The following is a 21,839-nucleotide window of genomic DNA, read 5'->3' as shown; positions in this document are numbered from 1 at the left end:
TAGAACTTAAAATCTAGTTGGGGAAACAAAACTAACATACCAGAAAAAGTATGTGAACATATAAGCACATCTCTGAAAGTTTTGTTAGTGCAGCAGATCTTCAAAGAAGGTAAAGATTAGAGTATATGAAATATCCTTCGTCATGCAAGTGAGAATGGATGTCAGTCTAGAGTTACAAGGTAGAAGTATTTTCAGAAAGCTTTGAATTTACCCTGCTACTGATAGCATTGCTTTTGAATAATACCAGAAAGGAAGTTATCTGCCCATTTGTAGGTATGTATATGTGTCTTAGCCCAATAGGATTATTCTTATTCATTTTACATGTCCAACACAGTTGGTGAGAGGCTCTGCTCCACCTCGTGCAGGGACCCAGACTGATGGATGTCCCATGTTCCTACAGCTGCCCCATTGCCCCATCTGGAAGATGTGGCTTAGGAGTTCACTGAAGAAGGCTAAGAAAGAAATGGAGCTTTTAGCCACCTTGTCCCACTCTTGACATAATTCCCATCTGCTCACAGCCCAGTGATTCCAACCTGAAGTCTAAGAATCATATGGGAGCACATAGAATATTTGGTGAGCTCTGTCTCTACCATGTGAATACACTATATGTGTCAACATGTATGAATTCAGACATGAAGCAAAGTCAGCAAAACTAGTTGTAAAATAATGATAGGAATTATTTGGGGTATTTGTATTGTATAAAAAGTGTGAATAAATAAATGGATACATCAGGTACAGTGTTCAGAACAGTGATTAATCCATGGAAGAAGGAAGAGAGAGAGAACTGAGGAAGAGTACACAGGGCCTCAGTAATATTTAATCTGGTAATGAATCATCATTATTTTGTCATGCCATTTTGTATATCTTTAATATAATAAATTTTAAAAAGACAAATGGATATTAGAGATGGCATATATATGGCCCAGTTAAAAAACAAGTTATTATTTTCACATTAATATTTTCATTAAAACAGGAAAAAATGCATATTATGATCAGATGAATAATTTTTACCTCATATTTTTTTGTGGCTGTTGTTCTCCTGTACACATTTTTAGTTACCAGTGATGCTAAAGTTTAAAACAGTACATATTTAAAGTATTAAATAATTTAGGTCTAAAAGATCCTCAGTTGTCCACTGAACATTACTGTGAAATCTCTCTTGAGTCTCTTCATTCCTTGATTCACAGTTGGTAATACTCTTGTTAACATGGGTCAATGCTGAAAGGGAGAAAATATGTCAATTAATTAGAAAATTTTTTTTAAATCCTTTCATGTACATAGGCAAGACTGATGTGCTTACTATTTTATAAAGAAAATACCTGTATAGTAACCAAAATGATAATAACATAAGATCTAACAGTTCTTGTGATCTGCGGTGCACCAAAATATTTAAATGTGTTGTTTTCCCCATTAAAAAAAAAAAAAAAAGTCTACCTTCTCTAATGACATATTCCAATGTTTCACAACTACTATGGCTAGAAACTCTTACTGTAATACAGTGTTTTGAAATTTGTTTAGCCCTCTTGCCCCATTATTATCTGTAGGGGGGAGCAGAGGGAAACAAATTCTTCTAGAAGAAGTAGACTGCAGAAAACAGAAAATGTGAACCTGAAGCCAAGAATAGATCGCATGCAGCATCTCTCCTGTGTGCCCGGCTGACAGCTCATAAGTGGGTCACCAGTGCAAGTACAGCTACATAAAAATGGCACTCTGGGCTCTAAATGAGCTCCCCAGTTTTTTGACAGGTATGGACTGACTGAAATCAAAATCATATTAAACAATTCTCCCATAGGTCTTTTAAATGAGTTCCTCATAGAACTCATTTTCTATGAGTTCCAACCTCAGAATAAATTTGATGAGATTTCTTTTTTCCCACAGAGGTACATCATTTTTTTTTTAATTGAGGTATAATTGACGTATTAGTTGCAGGTGTACAATAACCTGGTATTTATATACACGGATATAATCCCAGTTAAGTCTTGTTACTGTCTACTGCCATACATAGTTACAATTCTTCTTACTTTGATGAGACTTCTTCTTCATAAAAGTTGAAAAAATAATTCATGAAAAGCTAATTCAAAGAAACAAACAATATAAAATGTCTCAGGAAGATACTTAAGGTAAGAAAACAAACCCATCCTTCCTTGACTCAGTTGCCTCCTTACCTCTTCTTTTTTTAAATCTTTTCTTTTTATGAAATATTTAAAATCAGAAGTTGGCAAATGTTTTCTATACAGGGCTAAATAGTTAATACTATAGTCTTTGCAGGTCACAAGTTTCTGTCATATAGTCTTGTTTTTTGTTTTTTCTTTTTTAAACAGCCTTTCAATAATGTAAAACCATTCTTAGCTCTAAGTCTTAAAGAATGGGCAGTGGGCCAAATTGTAGTTTGTTAACCCCTGTCTTAAACAAAGAGAAAAGTATTGTGAATGACAGAAAAAGCTTTTTTATTACCCACCACTTTGCTTTATCAAATCTTAATGCTTTGCTGTAGCTTTGCTTCAGATCTTTATTTAATATTTTCATTAATATCACTGTTTTTAAAAAAGTCACCTCAGATATAGTTGAAATCCCAAGGGTTCCCCTCCCCAGTATTCTCTCCTCTTCCAGAAGTAACCATTTCCTGAAATGTCAGTGTTTTTATCTCCTGGTCGTGTTTTTATTTTTGTATACAGAGAATGAACAGAAAGTTCAGTTCAGTTCAGTCGCTCAGTAGTGTTCGACTCTTTGCAACCCCATGAACTGAAGCACACCACGCTTCCCTGTCCATCACTGCAACTCCCAGAGCTTACTCAAGCTCATGTCCATCAAGTCAGTGATGTCATCCAACCATTTCATCCTCTGTTGTCCCCTTCCTCTCCCGCCTTCAATCTTTCCCAGCATCAGGGTCTTTTCCAATGAGTCAGTCCTTCACATCAGATGACCAAAGTATTGCAGTTTCAGCTTCAGCATCAGTCCTTCCAATGAATATTCAGGACTGATTTCCTTTAGGATGGACTGGTTGGATCTCCTTGCAGTCCAAGGGACTCTCAAGAGTCTTCTCCAACACCACAGTTCAAAAGCAAATAAAATCAGAGGGTTAGGTTGGGGCCAACTTACAAATGACCCTGTATGCTATGCTAAAGTGTTTCTTTCACAAAAAAGCAGCAGACTCACAGATAAAGAGAACAAACTAGTGGTTGTCAGTGGGGACAGGGGAGTGGGTTGGGTCCAATATAGGCTTAGGGAGTAAGAGGTATAAACTACTAGGTATAAAGTAAGCTACAAGGACATATTATGCCACACAGGGAATACATCCAGTAGTTTATAATAACTATGCTGCTGCTGCTAAGTCGCTTCAGCCGTGTCCAACTCTGTGTGACCCCATAGACAGCAGCCCACCAGGCTCCCCCATCCCTGGGATTCTCCAGGCAAGAATACTGGAGTGGGTTGCCATTTCCATCTCCAATCCATGAAAGTAAAAAGTGAAAGTGAAGTCGTGATGGAGCTAAACCTTTAAAAATTGTGGATCACTGTATCATATACCTGTAACATATTATGCAGCAACTATACTTCAATTTTTTTTTAAAAAAGAGATCATTCTAAGGGAGTGGCTAGCTAACGAAGATTTTAAAGAACAGGACTCCCACAGTATAGTTTTTTCAGAATAATTTTTTAAAGAATAATAAATTTTAAATTAAGGCTTTTATTTTTTTAACATTTTGAACAGTCAAAATTTTTCCAGTTGTTCAAAACATTTCAATTAAAAGACTTATGTAAGGGACATATAGGAATTGCTTTTATTTGACACTGATGATTATCACTGAAAAGATCTACTTGACAATATTATATATCATTAATATTTTAATATGTATTTCAGAATAATTTCTCAAGAGGAACAGTATCTGTTTTCTAGAAATACATTTCAAATCTGTATTTGGAGAGGGAATCAAATAAAAAATACTAGAAGGATGTTGAGAGATTGGTACAGAGGAAATCAGTCTAAATCAGGGGTGAGATGAACAGATAAAGAAGTTGTGATACCTATATACAATGGAATATTACTCAACCATAAAAAGGAATGGATTTGAGTCAGCTGAACTGAGGTGGCTGAACCTAGAGCCTGTTATACAGAGTGAAGTAAATCAGAAAGAGAAAAGCAAATATTGTATATTAGCACATATATATCAGAGAAGGCAATGGCACCCCACTCCAGTACTCTTGCCTGGAAAATCCCATGGACGGAGGAGCCTGGTAGGCTGCAGTCCATGGGGTCGCTAAGAGTCAGACACAACTGAGCGACTTCACTTTCACTTTCACGCATTGGAGAAGGAACTGGCAACCCACTCCAGTGTTCTTGCCTGGAGAATCCCAGGGACAGGGGAGCCTGGTAGGCTGCCGTCTATGGGGTCGCACAGAGTCGGACATGACTGAAGCGACTAAGCAGCAGCAGCAGCAGTACATATATATGGAATCTAGAAAAATGGTACTAATGAACCTATTTGCAGGTCAGGAATAGAGATGAAGACATGGAGAACAGGCTTATAGGCAAAGTGGGATAAGGAGAGGGTGGGATGAATTCAGACAGTAGCATTGAAACATGTATGTTACCATATGTAAAATAGATAACTAGTGGGAAGTTGCTATGTAACATAAGGAGCTCAGCCCTGGTGCCGTGTGACTACCTGGGGGTGGTGGGTGGGAGGCAGTTTCAAGAGGGAGGGTATATATGTGTATTTATGGCTGATTCACACTGCTGTATGGCAGAAACCAACACAACACTGTAAAGCAATTATCCTCCAATTAAAAATAAAGACACAAATCAGCTTTAAACAGCTTAAATAAATGAGGGGTCAGAATCCTGTGGTCCGTGGGCCAAATCTGACCTGCCACCTGTGTTTGTAAATCGCTTTATTGTAGCACAGCTACAGTCCTTTATTTCCATATGAACTGTGACTGCTCTTGTGCCCTGTCTACTAAGTTGAGTAGTTGTAACAGAGACCTTAAAGCCTGATATACTTACTGTCTGGCCATTTATAGAAAAAAGTTAGCTAATTTCCTGGTCTAGATATTATTTTGTGTAGATCAGCAAAACAGATTTTTGATAAGGTTCAGTGTGATATTTTTTTAAAGACACCAGTAGCAAAAACTACCAATGTGGCAATCAGATAGTCAAATAGAAGTAGAAAAATAAGTAAGCCCAGAGTTTCAGAATTCTTCATCATGGGTTCTTATCTACATAGCTTTCTCCCTTTTCCTCTCCAGTCATTTCCCTATCTCTAACTTTTCCACTTAAAACAGATTCCTTTTCATCCCATGTCTTATTCTCTGCTCTTTTTTCCTTCCTTTGCTCATGAACTCTCTCGCTGTGTCAAGTTCTATATAATTGGTCAACAGGTGACAGGAAACAACCCTGTAGGTCCTGGAATAACAGACGTTACTCAAATAGGCCTGAAATGAGTTGAACAAAGAGAATGGTATGTTTTCACGTATATATAGCATCTTAAAGCAAATGAATATAACAAAACAGAAACAGACTCACAGATATAGCAGACAAACTAGTGGTTACTAGTAGGTTGAGGGGTGGGACATAGGGCAGGATAGGGAAGGGCATTAAGCGATACAAACTACTAGGTGGAAAATAAACTACAAAATATATTGTACAGCATAGGGAATGCAGTCAATATTTTATAATAATTGAATGGAGTAAAATCTATAAAAATATCAAACCACTATAATGTACACCTAAAACTAATATAATATTGTAAATCAACTATACTTCAGTTTAAAAAAAAAAATAGAAACAGCTTGTGGAGGAGAGAAAGGGGATGTGGCTGAGGTTTCAGAGGGTTTCATAATAACAAATGAGTGAATTACATACATATCCATGAGTGTGACATGGACATAAAATTTTTTAAAAAAACACTTAGAAAAATATACTGCTTTGGAAGTTCACGTAATAAATCATGCTTCAATTCTACATTTTATTACCTTTAACATGATATTACAGTCATTTTTGGTCTGTTTTTAGCTTTATGGGACAATAACCTATTAGCTATTATTCACACATTAAAATAATAAACCCTAGCCTCCCCTGAAAATTATTTACTTTTACTTAATTTTAGTGAAAACAAAGCCTGGGAAAAGTTTCCATTATTGCTTGTCTCCATTGAAAGAGTGGAGGGCAGGCGGGAAGGACTTGTCAATGAAAGAGGAAAATGTTAAGGTAAACAAAAAGGAAGATTTTTTTAAAGCTATACTGTAATGCTTAAGTCTAGTGAAACCTTACAGATTTCACTAACTGAGGGGGCTGCTGCTGCTGCTGAGTCGCTTCAGTCGTGTCCAACTCTTTGCGACCCCATGGACTGCAGCCTACCAGGCTCCTCCATCCATGGGATTTTCCAGGCGAGAGTACTGGAGTGGGTTGCCATTGCCTTCTCCACTAACTGAGGGGGAAAGGTGTCTAATTATTAGAAAGTTCAAATTAAAACTCTAATTTTCTAAAAAAAACTATTAAGAGTAAAACTGTTGTCAAAGTATTGCCAGATGTGAACTTTAGCAGGACCTATTTCAAAAATGGGATAAAGATCACTTTTATGATTGTTAAAAAATTATTAAAGAAGAAAGTATATGAATGGCTGGCGCCCCATAGTCAAGCTTGTTTGGGGTGAGAAGGCCCAGAATTCGCTTGGCACTTGGGGATTAGCTGACTGAATATACTACATTTTTGGTCAAGTGGACCATATACAGGGACATATAAGTTATCCAGATTTTGGTTTGGTGATTTGGCAGGAGCTCCGGGCAGGAACAGCTCCATCATGAGCCTGGAAGTTTATTTCAGCATAGTTAATACATTATTACGTAAAATGGAGGTTGCCAAAATGATTTAAAAAGGATAATTTCTAAATAGCTTACGCATGTACTGTGTAGAGCACACAATTGGGGATTAAGATGAATCAGACATAATAAGCCTTTTTGGAGCCCACAGTCTAGTAGAAGAGATGAGCTATTTACTGTGATGCAGAGTGAAAAGAATGGATTCCATGAGAGAGAGATGAAATGCTACAGGAGTTCAGAGGATGGAGAGAGAGAGATCCCAGCTTGTGAAATTCAGGGAAGTTTCTCTGGAGAAAATAGCATTTGGATATGCATACCCTTGTCTTATTCAGTGAATTTACTTAAAGTCCTAAATGTTAGTGTTATTATAGTGTTAATGGTACTAAGGTTAGAGATTTATTTATCTCATTGGCTTGGACCATTTCCATTCTGTTCTAAGATGTAAAAATGTACCTTAATCTTCTTCAGTTCAGTTCAGTTGCTCAGTTGTGTCTGACTCTTTGCGACCCGTGAACTACAGCACGCCATGCATCCCTGTCCATCATCAACTCCCAGAGCTTACTTTCTCATGGACAAACTCATGTCTATCGAGTCTGTGATGCCATCCAACCATCTCATCCTCTGTTGACCCTTCTTCTCCCACCTTCAATCTTTCCCAGCATCAGGGTCTTTTCAAATGAGTCAGTTCTTCACATCAGGTGGCCAAAAGACTGGAGTTTCAGCTTCAGCATCAGTCCTTCCAATGAATATTCAGGACTAATTTCCTTTAGGATGAACTGGTTGGATCTCCTAGCAGTCCAAGGGACTCTCAAGAGTCTTCTCCAACACCACGGTTCAAATCAGTTCTTCGGCACTCAACTTTCTTTATAGTCGAACTCTAACATTCATACATGACTACTGGTAAAACCATGGCTTTGACTAGACGGACCTTTGTCAGCAAAGTAATGTCTCTGGTTTTTATTATGCTGTCTAGGTTGGTCATAGCTTTTCTTCCCAGGAGCAAGAGTCTCTTAATTTCATGGCTGCAGTCACCATCTACAGTGATTTTGGAACCCCAAAAAATAAAATCTCTCATTGTTTCCATTGTTTCCCCATCTATTTGCCATGAAGTGATGGGACTGGATGCCATGATCTTAGTTTTCTGAATGGTGAGTTTTAAGCCAACTTTTTCACTCTTCTCTTTCACTTTCATCAAGAGGCTCTTTAGTTTTTCTTCACTTTCGGCCATAAGGGTGGTGTCATCGGTGTGTATCTGAAGTTGTTGATATTTCTTCCAGCAATCTTGATTCCAGCTTGTGCTTCATCCAGCCCACCATTTTGCATGATGTACTCTGCATGTAAGTTAAATAAGCAGGGTGACAATATACAGCCATGACATACTCCTTTCCCGATTGGGAACCAGTCTGTTGTATGTCCAGTTCTAACTGTTGCTTCTTGACCTGCATACAGATTTCTCAGGAGGCAGGTCAGGTTGTCTGGTATTCCCATCTGTTGAAGAATTTTCCACAGTTGGTTGTGATCCACACAGTCAAAGGCTTTGGCTTAGTAAAGAAAGCAGAAGTAGATGTTTTACTAGAACTCTCTTGCTTTTTTGATGATCCAGTGGATGTTGGCAATTAGATCTCTGGTTCCTCTGCTTTTTCTAAATCCAGCTTGAATATCTGTAAGTTCACAGTTCACATACTATTGAAACCTGGTTTGGAGAATTTTGAGCATTACTTTGCTAGCATGTGAGATGAGTGTGCAATTGCGTGGCAGTTTGAACATTCTTAGGCATCGCCTTTCTTTGGAATTGAAATGAAAACTGACCTTTTCCAGTCCAGTGGCCACTGCTGAGCTTTCCAAATTTGCTGGCATATTGAGTGCAGCATTTTCACAGCATTATCTTTCAGGATTTGAAATAGCTCAACTGGAATTCCATCACCTCCACTAGCTTTGTTCGTAGTGATGCATTCTAAAGCCCACTTGGCTTCACATTCCAGGATGTCTGGCTGTTGGTGAGTGATGACACCATTGTGGTTATCTGGGTCATGAAGATCTTTTTTGTACAGTTCTTCTGTGTATTCTTGCTACCTCTTCTTAATATCTTCTGCTTCTGTTAGGTCAGTACCATTTCTGTCCTTTATTGTGTCCATCTTTGCCTGAAATGTCCCCTTGGTATCTCTAATTTTCTTGAAGAGATCTGTAATCTTCCCCATTCTGTTGTTTTCCTCTATTTCTTTGCATTGATCACTGAGGAAGGCTTTCGTATCTCTCCTTGATATTCTTTGGAACTCTGCATTCAAATAGGTATATCTTTCCTTTTCTCCTTTGCCTTTAGCTTCTCTTCTTTTCTCAGCTATTTGTAAGGCCTCCTCAGACAACCATTTTGCGTTTTTGCATTTCTTTTTGTTGAGGATTGTCTTGATCACTGCCTCCTGTACAATGTCACGAACCTCCATCCATAGTTCTTCAGGCACTCTATCAGCTCTAATCCCTTGAATCTATTTGTCACTTCTACTGTATAATCGTAAGGGATTTGATTTAGGTCATACCTGAGTGGTCTAATGGTTTTCCCTACTTTCTTCAATTTAAATCTGAATTTGGCAGTAAGGAGTTCATGATCTGAACCACAGTCAGCTCCCGGTCTTGTTTTTGCGGACTGTATAGAGCTTCTCCATCTTTGGCTGCAAAGAATATAATCAATCTGATTTTGGTATTGACCATCTGTTGATGTCCATGTATAGAGTTTTCTCTTGTGTTGTTGGAAGAGGGTGTCTGCTATGACCAGTGCATTTTCTTGGCCAAACTCTGTTAGCCTTTGCCCTGCTTCATTTTGTACTCCAAGGACAAATTTGCCTGTTACTCCAAATATCTCTTGACTTCCTACTTTTGCATTCCAGCCCCCTATAATGAAAAGGACGTCTTTTTTGGGTGTTCGTTATAGAAGGTCTTGTAGGTCTTCATAGAACCGTTCAACTTCTTCAGCGTTACTCGTTGGGGCATAGACTTGGATTACCATGATGTTGAATGGTTTGCCTTGGAAAGGAACAGAGATCATTCTGTCATTTTTGAGATTGCATCCAAGTACTGCATTCCAGACTCTTCTGTTGTTATGAGGGCTACTTCATTTCGTCTAAGGGATTCTTACCCACAGTAGTAGATATAACAGTCATCTGAGTTAAATTCACCCATTCCAGTCCATTTTAGTTCGCTGATTCCTAGAATGTCAACATTCACTCTTGCCATCTCCTGTTTAACTACTTCCAATTTACCTTGATTCATGGACCTAACATTCCAGGTTCCTATGCAGTATTGTTCTTTGCAGTGTCGGACTTTACTTCCATCATCAGTCACATCCACAATTGGGTGTTCTTTTTGCCTTGGCTCTGTCTCTTCATTCTGGAGTTGTTTCTCCACTGTTCTCCAGTGGCATATTGGGCACCTACCAAGCTGTGGAATTCATCTTTCAATGTCCTATCTTTTTGCCTATTCATACTGTTCATGGGATCTTCAAGGCAAGAATACTGAAGTGGTTTGCCATTCCCTTCTCCAGTGGACCATGTTTTGTCAGAACTCTCCACCATGACCCCCATCCGTCTTGGGTGGCCCTACACGGCATGGCTCAGGGTTTCATTAAGTTATACAAGGCTGTGGTCCATGTTAATCTTCTCCATCTATCTTACAAATAGAAGTTTTTGGTCCTTGGGGAATCCAGTAAGGGAGGCTAGATGGCTAGATCATAAATCCATTATTTCAAACCCAAGCTCTCTGGTAGTCTAATCTTGATGATTAAGAGTAAGTCAACTTGGCTTAACAGAACTCTCCTTCCTAGAGAGTGTAAAAGAAAATATCAGGCTGCTTTGCTTATCTTATTTCAAATTCTAAGTTGATAGTTGATAGGACTCATGCTAATAAAGGGTTAGATGGGTAGTTCCCATTGTTTTTTGCAGGTTTTAAGTCGCACTTCAAGCAGACAGTCTTATCTGACAGCCTGATTCATATCATCTTCTCTTTTACCACTTCAGGCTCCAAAATTATAATCTCCAGCTCCCAAACCTACCTAATAAAGATGAAATATTAAAATAAGCACATGCAGAGAGATTTATGAGTCCCTTTCAAGTTTCTTTGCCTGGCACTATCCTCCATTGGCCTTTATTTAACAAATGGTAGCATTAAATAAGTATTTATTGAATGAATAAACAAATAAGTGAATGGATAATCAAATGAAGGGATTTTTGCTTGTCTGGTTTGCCTGCTTCTCAAGTAGAAACTGTGCTCTCTTGCCTGAAGGCCATCTCTTTCCTGGCCCTTGGCTTCTCAAGGATGCATGCAAAAGAACCTGACAACTGGTTCCCTTCTAGGACTTGAGGCTGATGCCTCAGCAAGACTCAGATCTTACCCTGACCTGTAGCCTCTTAATTCCTCTAGCTTGTAACACCTAAAAACCTATGGAGTTCTGGAGAAAATCCCATCACCTCCCCTGACTAGAGGGGAGGACCCCATTAAGAGTGTAGATCATTTTACCTTATCACAGGATGAAAGTCTTTTGATTATAGACTGTAGGCACTCTCTTATTCACCACTTTACCCTCAAGCCCTATTGTAGTACCTCCACATATGAGCTGTTTATTTAAATCCTGAAAATTCCTTTTCCCTGTCTTAGAAGTCCCACCTTCATCCCAACAGATTTAGCTTGGAAAAGAACTTTTCTGGCCACTTACCTTCAGTATAGCATTTGGGGTTTTTTTTTAATATAAATTTATTTATTTTCATTGGAGGTTAATTACTTTACAATATTGTATTGGTTTTGCCATACATCAACATGAATCCACCACAGGTATACCCGTGTTCCCCATCCCGAACCCCCCTCCCTCCTCCCTCCTCTGGGTCTGTTTTTGGATGCCCAAGAGGGTCAGAAAAATCTTTCAAGGTGGGTAGGATTTGCACCATTACTAGAACTTTCTTTGTTTCTTTCTGACCCTGATCAGTAATATGTGTTTCAGATATCATTCCAGGGGGAATCAAGAGCCTTCCTTGGTTAATGATCTAATATTATGAGTCTTTTCAAAGTTTAGATACTATATTGTATAATTTCATATATGTTTAAATGTAGAATAATTACGAAAATGAAATTATAGAAGAACACACTTTTGGAATCTTATTAAAAGCTTCTTCTGAAGCATTCTTCTTTTACTTTCTAGGTTTGTATCATACCTTCATTAAGATATGGACTTTGTGGGAGAGGGAGAGGGTGGGAAGATTTGGGAGAATGGCATTGAAACATGTAAAATATCATGTATGAAATGAGTTGCCAGTCCAGGTTCAATGCATGATACTGGATGCTTGGGGCTAGTGCACTGGGACGACCCAGAGGGATGGTATGGGGAGGGAGGAGGGAGGAGGGTGCAGGATGGGGAACACATGTATACCTGTGGTGGATTCATTTTGATATTTGGCAAAACTAATACAATTATGTAAAGTTTAAAAAATAAAATTAAATTAAAAAAACAAAACAAACAAAAAAAAAGATTGAGCAGTCATATCATTGAGGGAGAATGTTTCTTCTCCCTCAGCTTTAGGTGCTGACAGTTTCTTGGCTTCAGTGCTGCAAATATTTGAATAGAAATCAAAGCACTCATCAATACAGCAAGAAACTATTCTCCCTTCTACTTCATTTAACCACCACAGAGATTAATAAAAGTAAAGAGATCTGGCCAGTGGCACATATAAATTTACAGGATGAGTTCAACAGCTATTTCCCCTCCACCTTTAATGTCTTCTGAGATCAGGTCCTGTTGCATCTCCATCCTTTCTAATTATTCACATCAATTGTCAAGATAAAGATATAAATTGTAAAACAAATATACCAGTGTGATCCCTTTTTGTAATTAGTATGTTTATGTGTATCAAAAAATTGGGGGGTAAATACATTCTAAATTACACGTGTTCTTATAGAAGTAAGACTGAGACCCAGATATCCAGGTACTCCTGATATGTATAGCCCTCCCCAGCCTCCAAAAGAGAAGTGAAAGGAGCTCCCAGAACTCAGATTGCTTCTGGTCAGCCCGTGGTTCCCCTCATGGACCTACCCAGCACACAGCTTCACTATTCTCTGCCTTAAAATCAGGACTAATCTAATAGCCCTTCATCCCTGTTTACATCAGTCACCACAGAAGTCTAGGAGTTCACATAACCACTCACCTCCTCACCCTACTCTTGTATATCCCGTTTCTGAGTCCAGCCCTGAAATCTTTCACTGTGCCCTCTTGATCATTCACTGGCAAAATGTCCTAGGTCATCAAACTCTTCTAAACATTCCCTTTACCCTCTTGTTCTATCTGAAACCCATCTCTCCCTAAGGGTGTGTGCTAAGTCACTTCCATGGTGTCCAACTCTTTGTGGCCCCATGGACTGTAACCCTCCAGGCTCCTCTGTCCATGGGATTCTTCAGGCAAGAATACTAGAATGGGTTGCCATGCCCTCCTCCAGGGGATCTTTCTGACCCAAGGACTGAACTCATACATCTCTTACGTCTCCTGCATTGGCAAGCAGGTTCTTTACCACTGGCACCACCTGGGAAGCCCAGGGATACTATAGCCATGTGAAATGGTGACTCTTTTCTTTCCCACTCTACCCCCTGTCTCACTGGATCTGGAGGAAGCGGTAAATGTTCTTGCATTTCATTGCAACTTCAGACTATTCTTTTTCCCACTTCTCTGAAACTACCATCCCCCAGCTTTGAGCTAATGTCATCAGACTCACTATCCACCATGCTTAGTTGCTCAGTCGTATCTGACTCTTTGCGACCCCATGGACTGTAGTGCACCAGGCTCCTCTGTCCACGGGATTTTCCAGGCAAGAATCTAGAGTGGGTTGACATGCCCTCCTCCAGGGGATTTTCCCAACCCAGGGCTCAAACCCAGGTCTCCAGCATTGCAGGCAAATTCTTTACCAGCTGAGCCACAAGGGAAGCCCTACCCTTCCTTGATTGTAGTCATCTGCCAACCCCAGGTCCCTTCCTTGATGATTTTAGCTCCTGGCTGTTTGACACTTTTCAATACTACTTGCCAAGATTCTCGTGAGTTTTCAGTAGATGAGGCATCCAATCCATGAGCTTCTCAGTTCTTTGATCTCTCCTCCAGTGAGCTTGTCGTCTGCCCTTCTTTAGCTAGTCATTCTCTGGTCCTGTTTTTATGTCAGTGGCTTTAGAAGTGTAGTTCCCAACTAACAGCATTAGCATCACCTGGGAACTGGATAGAAATACATATTCTCAGGCCCCGGCCCATTTCTCCCCTGCAGTCATCAGTTTTTTCCCTTTGATCATTCCATCAACTGATAAACATGTGCAGTTCTCCCCTCTTTAAAACCAGGCATTCAAAAGACACTTTGGCATGCAGGAGATACAGCTCCATCAGCTATTATATTTGCAACATAAAGATCATCCCTAGGGTCCTTGACCATCAATTCTAGCCTTCTCTTTTGACATCTCTTAATTCACCCCAAATTACTGAGAAACTGTACACATGCACACCCCCCACAAAGACACTGGGGCAAGGTATTTAGGGGGGCAAGGTATTTTACAGTACTGCCACTGTGCATTCACTGATATTCAACATGGCAGTGTCAGTGGGTTAGAAACCCTCTATTCCTTCTAACTTAAGTTGTCTGACATATTTATGAGCCCAAAATGAATTTCTTATGCTCTGTAATGAGCAGTCTCTACTTGAAGTAATTACTGAGGAAGAAGAAAGGCAGACTAAGAAGTACAGTACTCTAGGAACCAGAAGTTGTAGACATCCAAGAATTATCATATGTAATAATTTTAGGTTCTTAATTATCTCTCCCTGCCCCAGATCCCAGAAGAACATCTACTCCCAAGTGTTAGGAACACTGAGAGGTTAAAATACTAGATTTGTGGGTTCTTTCTGTTAATGGTCATGGAATGTGTTCCTATCATTTCGATGCAGTTGAAGCAAGACACAGAAATGCTTATCAGATCTGCTTCTGTTTTTCTGCAACCAGTGAAGTTAAGGCTAGAGGAGCAAAGAAGCCGTAGATCACCACAGCCACCCAGGCTGCATTCCCCACTCCAGTGCTTCATTACTTAAGAGTAAAATAATGTTACTGGCAAAACAGAGCAAGCTATTAAATAATGCAAAGACACCAAGTTGGAGCATAAATGAGGATATAAAAATTTAGGATTAAGAGTAATTAACTAATTGGCTTATAATCAGTTTTCTCTGTTAAAGCTTTATGATGATATTTTAAGCGAAGTCTGTGATTCCAAGTTATTATACCTTTTTTTTTTATTAATAACTGCTTTGCCAGTTAGATCCAAGATGAGAAAGACTTTTTAAAATTGAAATATAATAGTATAAAATTTACCCTTTTAAAAGTGCCTAATTCAATATGTACGGCTGAGTCCCTTTGCTGTCCACCTGAAACCTATCACAGCAGTGTTAATTGGCTATACTCCAATACAAAAATTAAAAGTTAAAAAAATAAAGTGCCTGATTAAGAATCACTACATTGTACACCTGTAACATATAATATTGTACATCGGCTGAACCTCAGTTAAAACAACTATATGCCCTGTCATGTTTATTATATCACTTTATGTTTATACATTAATAAAATACAACCACACCAAGTGCATAATTCATAGGTTTTTAGTATCTGCTCTGCTAAGTCACTTCAGTCGTGTCTGACTCTGTGTGACCCCATAGATGGCAGCCCACCAGGCTCCCCTGTCCCTGGGATTCTCCAGGCAAGAACACTGGAATGGGTTGCCATTTCCTTCTCCAATGCATGAAAGTGAAAAGTCAACGTGAAGTCGCTCAGTCGAGTCCGACTCTTCGCGACCCCGTGGACTGCAGCCCACCAGGCTCCTCCGTCCATGGGATTTTCCAGGCAAGAGTACTGGGGTGGTTTTTAGTATATTCAACAAGATTATGTAACCATCAGCACTAATTCCAGGACATTTTCATCACTTCACAAAAAATCTGTATTCATTAGCAGTCACTCCCCACCCCCTCAGCCACCAGCCCCTGGCAATCACTAATCTTTCCATCTCTATGAATTTGCCTATTTTGGACATTTCATGTAAACAGAATCATACAATATGTGGTCTTTTGTGTCTGGCTTCTTTCACTTAGCAAATGCTTTAAAGGTTTATCATGTAGTATGTGTCAGTATTTCATTCCTTCTTATGGTTAAACAATGTCCCATTGTAGGAATATACCACATTCTGTTTATCCGTCAATCAACTGATGGCCATTTGGGTTGTTTCCACTTTTTGGCTACTGTGAATAACACTACTATGAACATTCACATACAAGTTTTCATGTAGACAGAAAGGCTTTTGATTTAGCATTTTCAAGTTTTTCGAAACAGGCAGCTTCCTTTTTAAAATCAGAAGTACCCTCTTCATGTAGCAGAACTTCCTCTTTAATATGTAACTTTTTTTTCTCCTGTAGCATCTTATGAGCAAAATCTTTTGATGTGAATTTAGAATGACTCTGCTGCTTTCTGGACCTGGTTCTGATCTTCACCTCAACACAGGTCCTCACAGCTGAGCTGATTTCCAGGTTTGCTGTGCTTCACTCAGATGTTGATGGTTTTGCTGCATTGTCTGTTCCAACCAGGTCTTAACTCTGAGACCTTGGTGGATGCTGTTCTCTCAGTCTCCAAAGTCATCTTCATTTGAGGCTGGTATGACTTTACATGTTGGTTTGTAAAATAAAAGCTAGACTTATTTTAGGACAAAATGTTGCATATACAACATTAACTGTTTAGCAGTTTTATATAATTCAAAATAAGTGATTTACATCTTCAGCAGGTATTCAAAATTTTCTCTATCTTGTGTAATCAACCCATTTTTATTTTCTTAAAACGTCCCATAGAACTGGTGGGGAAGGGCAAAGAGTTGTGAAAGGATTTGGAAAGCTCTGGAAAATCCATCCTGAGTTTCAAACTAAGCTTCAAAAAGTGAATTCTACAAAAACAGAATATGTTGGTGTCATATGCAGTTTTATCCTCTGTCTCCTCCCACTGTCACCCTCCTTCAGGATGCAAGCTCTTTCTGGATTCACGCCTCAGTTCTGCAGGTCATTTCAGGACACGATGAAGGAATATCTTTTCTCACTTGATATACTGGAGGCTACCCTAAAACAATTCTTTAGTTTTTAGAGTCATTTCAGAGAGACCAGCCTCTCTTCTATTTACCCCTGGCAGGGAGCCTATAAAACCCTGTAACTCAAGAACCCACCACCAAACTTGTTCTCTTTGAGAAAGGTTATCCTCCTTACTCAAGCATGTTTGCTCTGGGAGAACATATATAGAACGATAAGATAGGAAAGGAAGCCCAGCTGAGGTGGCTGAATCTTGAGGTAGCACCTGATCTATCTCAGTCATTCTCAGAACAAGAGAGCACCAGTCTTTCTCATCCTCTAGTCAGCACAGCTGCCCTGAAGACCCAGGTTGGGCCTGTGGTCCAGACAGGACAACCTGGGTCTTCAGGCAGTGTATGCACATGAATGATTTGCAGGCCAAAAAAGAGATGCAGGTTGCTGTGCAGGAGACACCTACTGTTGGCTAGCTCTCTTGCTATGAGAGACTTCATGTATGCTGCAGAGGGCAGGAGAGAATATCTCATGGTTTATTCCAGAAGGACACTGGGAAGACCCTTACAGTCCACTCTTTCTATTAAAACTGCGCAACTTTCCATCTTTTCAAGTTGAATTTATAAACTATAGTTTTCTGTTCTTCCTCATTCTGTTTAGTCCCTCCAGGGAAACCTCTCACCTAGAAACAGCTTTTCCCTTCCAGCACCCAGCCTCAAGGGTTGTATACTTTTCTCTGTGATTAAAATAGAGAAGAGAGTAGATTATAGACTGTCTTTGAATTAATAGTGAAATTCCTTATGTTTGACCTTTTCCCAGTAAAGAAGAGGTCACTTTAAAACCCATGTTCTTTGCTGCTGTGTTCTAGTTATCATATACTTCTTGAAACCAGCTCACATTCTCAGATTCTTTCTAGAACCAAGCAGGTATACTTACATAGAAACACAAGTAAATAAGATAAAGGCAAATAAATTTCAAAATAGTCTTTCTCCATCAGTAACTCATTGCCACAGACCATTTCTTCCCTAACTCCCTTTAAGGGACCTGGCCTTTTCTCCCCTCTGAATTTTTGGGAAAGCACTTGGATAAATAAAAACTTAGAGCTTATTTCGCCATCACAAGACACGGAGAAATGTTTTCTTCTTGCCTAAGAGGGATAGCAGGCCAGACGTTTAACCACTGTTCTGACTTTGAAACTCAAAAGATTTATGAGAAGTAAATGAAATAAAAGTATTCATTGTCCTTTGCTCTAAACCGAGATTGTGCTAGGTGCAATGAAGAAAGGATCACTTCTTTATCTCCATATCCTCAGCACTCGGCAAAGGAACTGCATATAAAAAGCATCAGAAAAATATTTGTTGAATGATTGAGTGACTTTAAAATTGACCCTACCCTCAAGAGTTTAGACACTTGGAAAATATTGTCAGGTTATAAAATATTACAGTAGAAGCCCATTTACCTGAACATGATTGGGTTATGGGTAGTTACTCAGTAGGACATCATAAACTCTATGTATTCTGTAAAATGTGTATGTTAAACATTTTATTTTAATTCAGACATCAAGTATTCAGATCTTTTAATGTAGTGCCAAAGTCTTTTCTTTGGAAATAAGTGTCATAGTTGGAAATTGAAGTTTCATGACATCTTTCTTTAATAAATCATACTTAGTACATTTGTTCCCTTATTTCCAGGAACTTAAGTCAGCAGTAAAACAGTTTGAATGTAGATACCTTCTAGATTTTAATGTTTTTTTCTTTTATCGCACCAATAATTTAATTTTACAGTGACAAAATTTCAGTATTTTTTTTGCCTTTAGAGTCTTCCCCTCAATTATAAAAATATCAACTCTTTTTTCCACACTCATTAGTTTATGAATTAAATAATTACTGTGAAAAGTACAACCAGTATAAATAAGTGGGAATGAGTACAACTAGCTCTTAGCATTAAACTCAGCTACTGAGATAAGACACATGAGAGCATAACAGAAACTAAACTATTAGCCATGAATCAGTGTGTCCAGGGCATTGGTGGTTTTCTTTTATAGATGAAATGGAGAGAGAGCATTGGCTCATCCAGAGAATAAATGGAATCATTCAAGAAAGATTCTACAGTATTTTATTAAGAGAATTGCAGTAAGGGGGCTTAAATAGGTAATCCTTTATGAAATAGGTAAAATTTGAGTTGAATTTTGAAGGATGGTTAATGTGTATATAATTTGAGGAGTGTTCTCAGGAAGGGGATGAAAAGTCACCCCCCAAAGCCACAGGTTGATATTGGGAAGGGGAGAAATACAGCAAAGATGTGATTTTAATTGAAAAAGCATTATTTCACAAGTCTAAAAACCCAGTTGCATTCATAACAAACTTATTAAATGTTTTAATTTAGAGGTAAATAACGAAGGAGGAATTAGAGTATTATAAACAAGAGTGTAGGGGAAGCCACCTAGCTCAAAGAGTCAGCCTGAAATGAGGAAAATTAGGGGCACAAAGGAAAGGCCCAGGTTAAAGCATTAGCCCAATGCTTTCAGTGTAATCCTCTTTCAATCAGAATATATACTAAAAACTGTCAGGTAAGATTTTGTATGAGGGGAGAATTCTACAGTTTAAGAAATTTGAAAACTATGGATTTAGATATATAAGCCAAATATACATGTTACAAAATGTTGTCAAAACTGAAGAATTTAATTCCCACTAATTAGACAAAGGTTCAGCAGAAGAGAATCATAAGCTCTTTTTGGTTTAGGGGGTTTATTTGGTAATGTTTGATTAATACTTTCAATTAGTAGAAAATCAATATGGATTTAAATGTGGGTGATTGAAAATAAATATTGAATTCTGAATATTAAATATGACTGAGTACTTGATTCACTTGTAAATAATTAAGGCAGCTATTCAATATATGATAAAATAATAGAATATTTTTTAAATCTGAGAATTCTTCAAAGCTTCTTAAGAAAAACAAGTCTCACAAATTCAAGATCTGTATGTCACTGCTGTGTGATCATCTTTTGTACCTTTACTATAGCCAAATTTCATTCACTTCTCTGCATCTAAATCTGCTTTCTTTTGGAATTCTGTCACTTTCTTTGACAATAAATTTTCAAATGTATCCAGATTCAGAATCACTTCAGAAAAGTATATTTGATCACTAAGATAGTCTTCTGCAAACAAACCAGAAAATTTTTTTAATTTTAAAATCTGAAACTTGACAGATCTCTTTGTATATTCCCATTTGAGAATAAAAGTGTTTTTCTCCATATTTTTCTGCAAACATCCTGTGGATATATCTAGGGGGTGTTGGATATTTGCTTCCCTTCTAATAAGGAAATTTTTTTTAATTAAAATGATAGTTAAAATGATAGTTTCACATTTGAGGTGCAGCATGTTTTTTTTTTGTTTTTTTTGTTTTTTTGGTCATAAAATATTAAGTAACAAAATCAAAAATCCTCTACACATTCTCTTCTAGCTTGAGCAGGAACTGCTTTATGTGGGTTGACACCTCATATACTCTTGAGTTTAAGAAGTTAGCTTTATCTGAGAAGTCACTATTTTTAGGTCCAGCTGTAATGTTTCTAACTTTGGTGTGCAGAGTAGTGGGTGCTTCCTTTCCCAGAAGGCTCTGTATTCTCTACATGGGCAGGTCAATTTGACATAAAGCTACCTACGCGGAGCAGCAGGCCCATTGCAGCCCGTTTCTTACTTGAAAATTATGAGCAGGTCTTGGGAGCCACAGGCTTTACTTGGGAACCAGCTGCATGTCAGTACAAGCATGGATTGTGGTCCCTGGAGGCTGGGAGAGCACAATGCTTGAACTTAATTTCTTTGGGAGATAAAGAAGAAAAAAATAACCTTTCTACCTGACAAGACTGACAACGTATTAAATCTGACTATCTTCAGAAGTGTGCTGGACAGTTGCTAAGTAAACATCCACTTTTCAAAGATGATGATCAAGGAAACATCTCTACGAAGGGACCCGGATTTAAGGGGAGAGTTAGCTTTCCTGGCAAGGGGCTGTGATTTTGTTCTCCCGTCACGGTTTAAGAAGCGGCTGAAGTCATTTCAGCAGACACAGGTTTGAAACTTGGGTGTTTCTTTTAAAATATTTTTATTACTAATAAAACCACCCAGTGAACTAACTTACAAATAATTTTACAGCTCACTTGATATTAGATCAAGGAATTAATCTGTGTCCTCTATTCAGCTATTTCCAGAAAGCTATTTGTAGAGAGATTCCAACAGGTTTAAAAATAGACCTTCTGGACCTGAAGTACAGTACTCACATTTTTCTCTTGTAGAGGGAGAATCCAGTTTTAGAGACAATAAATACAACTTAACAAATTTTTTGTACTTTAGAATTTTTCATAAAAATATCTTTGAGAAATTAGAATTTCCATATTAAAAGCTTGTTTGCACTTTGAATCAGTAGACTAAATTTGTTTTAACATGCATACATTTGTAATCTTTTTTAAAAAGGAATACTGATGCTAATAATCATGGTTTTTTGAAAAGACTTTTTACATATATCAGCAGTTGTGTGTGTATGATATACTGTGTATAGGTAATAAAGCATGGCAGTTACTTCTGGGTTGTGAAAGAATGTCTTCCCTCAGCTGTGAGGTTGAGTCATTTCTGTCTGCAGAGACCATGCTTACTTGCTCACAACCATAGGTCTAGTATCTCATGAAACAAGTTGCCTAGCATTGAATACAGTACAAATTGTGAGCCATATCATGACGGGCATCCAGAATCCAGCAAGAAACCACAGTTTCATAGTTATTCTGACCTACAGTAATTGCAGATTATTTGACTGAACCATGTGAAATTGCTTTTTTAAAAACAGGAAAAAAATGGTCAAGTATTGGAAATGCTACACTAACATAATAGCGTTAGGGTACTGTCCAGAATGACTATCTAAATGATAC

General features: G+C 38.3%; 1 protein-coding gene across 6 annotated transcripts in view; it reads left to right on the top strand.

Moving 5' to 3' along the window:
• PPP2R3A (protein phosphatase 2 regulatory subunit B''alpha) overlaps positions 1-21,839 on the top strand; it is a 223,965-nt gene that overhangs the window by 58,025 nt on the left and 144,101 nt on the right. The window contains exon 1 of one of the 6 annotated variants that reach the window (XM_025291390.3): positions 20,379-20,989. The exons of the other annotated variants lie outside the window; for them this stretch is intronic. Coding sequence (XP_025147175.1) covers positions 20,858-20,989 — 132 coding nt within the window. The 5' untranslated portion in view covers positions 20,379-20,857. Of the gene's footprint in view, positions 1-20,378; positions 20,990-21,839 lie in introns of those variants that run through there. 6 annotated transcript variants of the gene reach the window in all.

Source organism: Bubalus bubalis, chromosome 1 (genome assembly GCF_019923935.1).
Source record: "Bubalus bubalis isolate 160015118507 breed Murrah chromosome 1, NDDB_SH_1, whole genome shotgun sequence".
In the NCBI taxonomy this organism is placed as follows: Eukaryota; Metazoa; Chordata; class Mammalia; order Artiodactyla; family Bovidae; genus Bubalus; species Bubalus bubalis.
The sequence above is the reverse complement of the archived record's forward strand: the minus strand, read 5'-3'. Positions and strand labels throughout refer to the sequence as shown.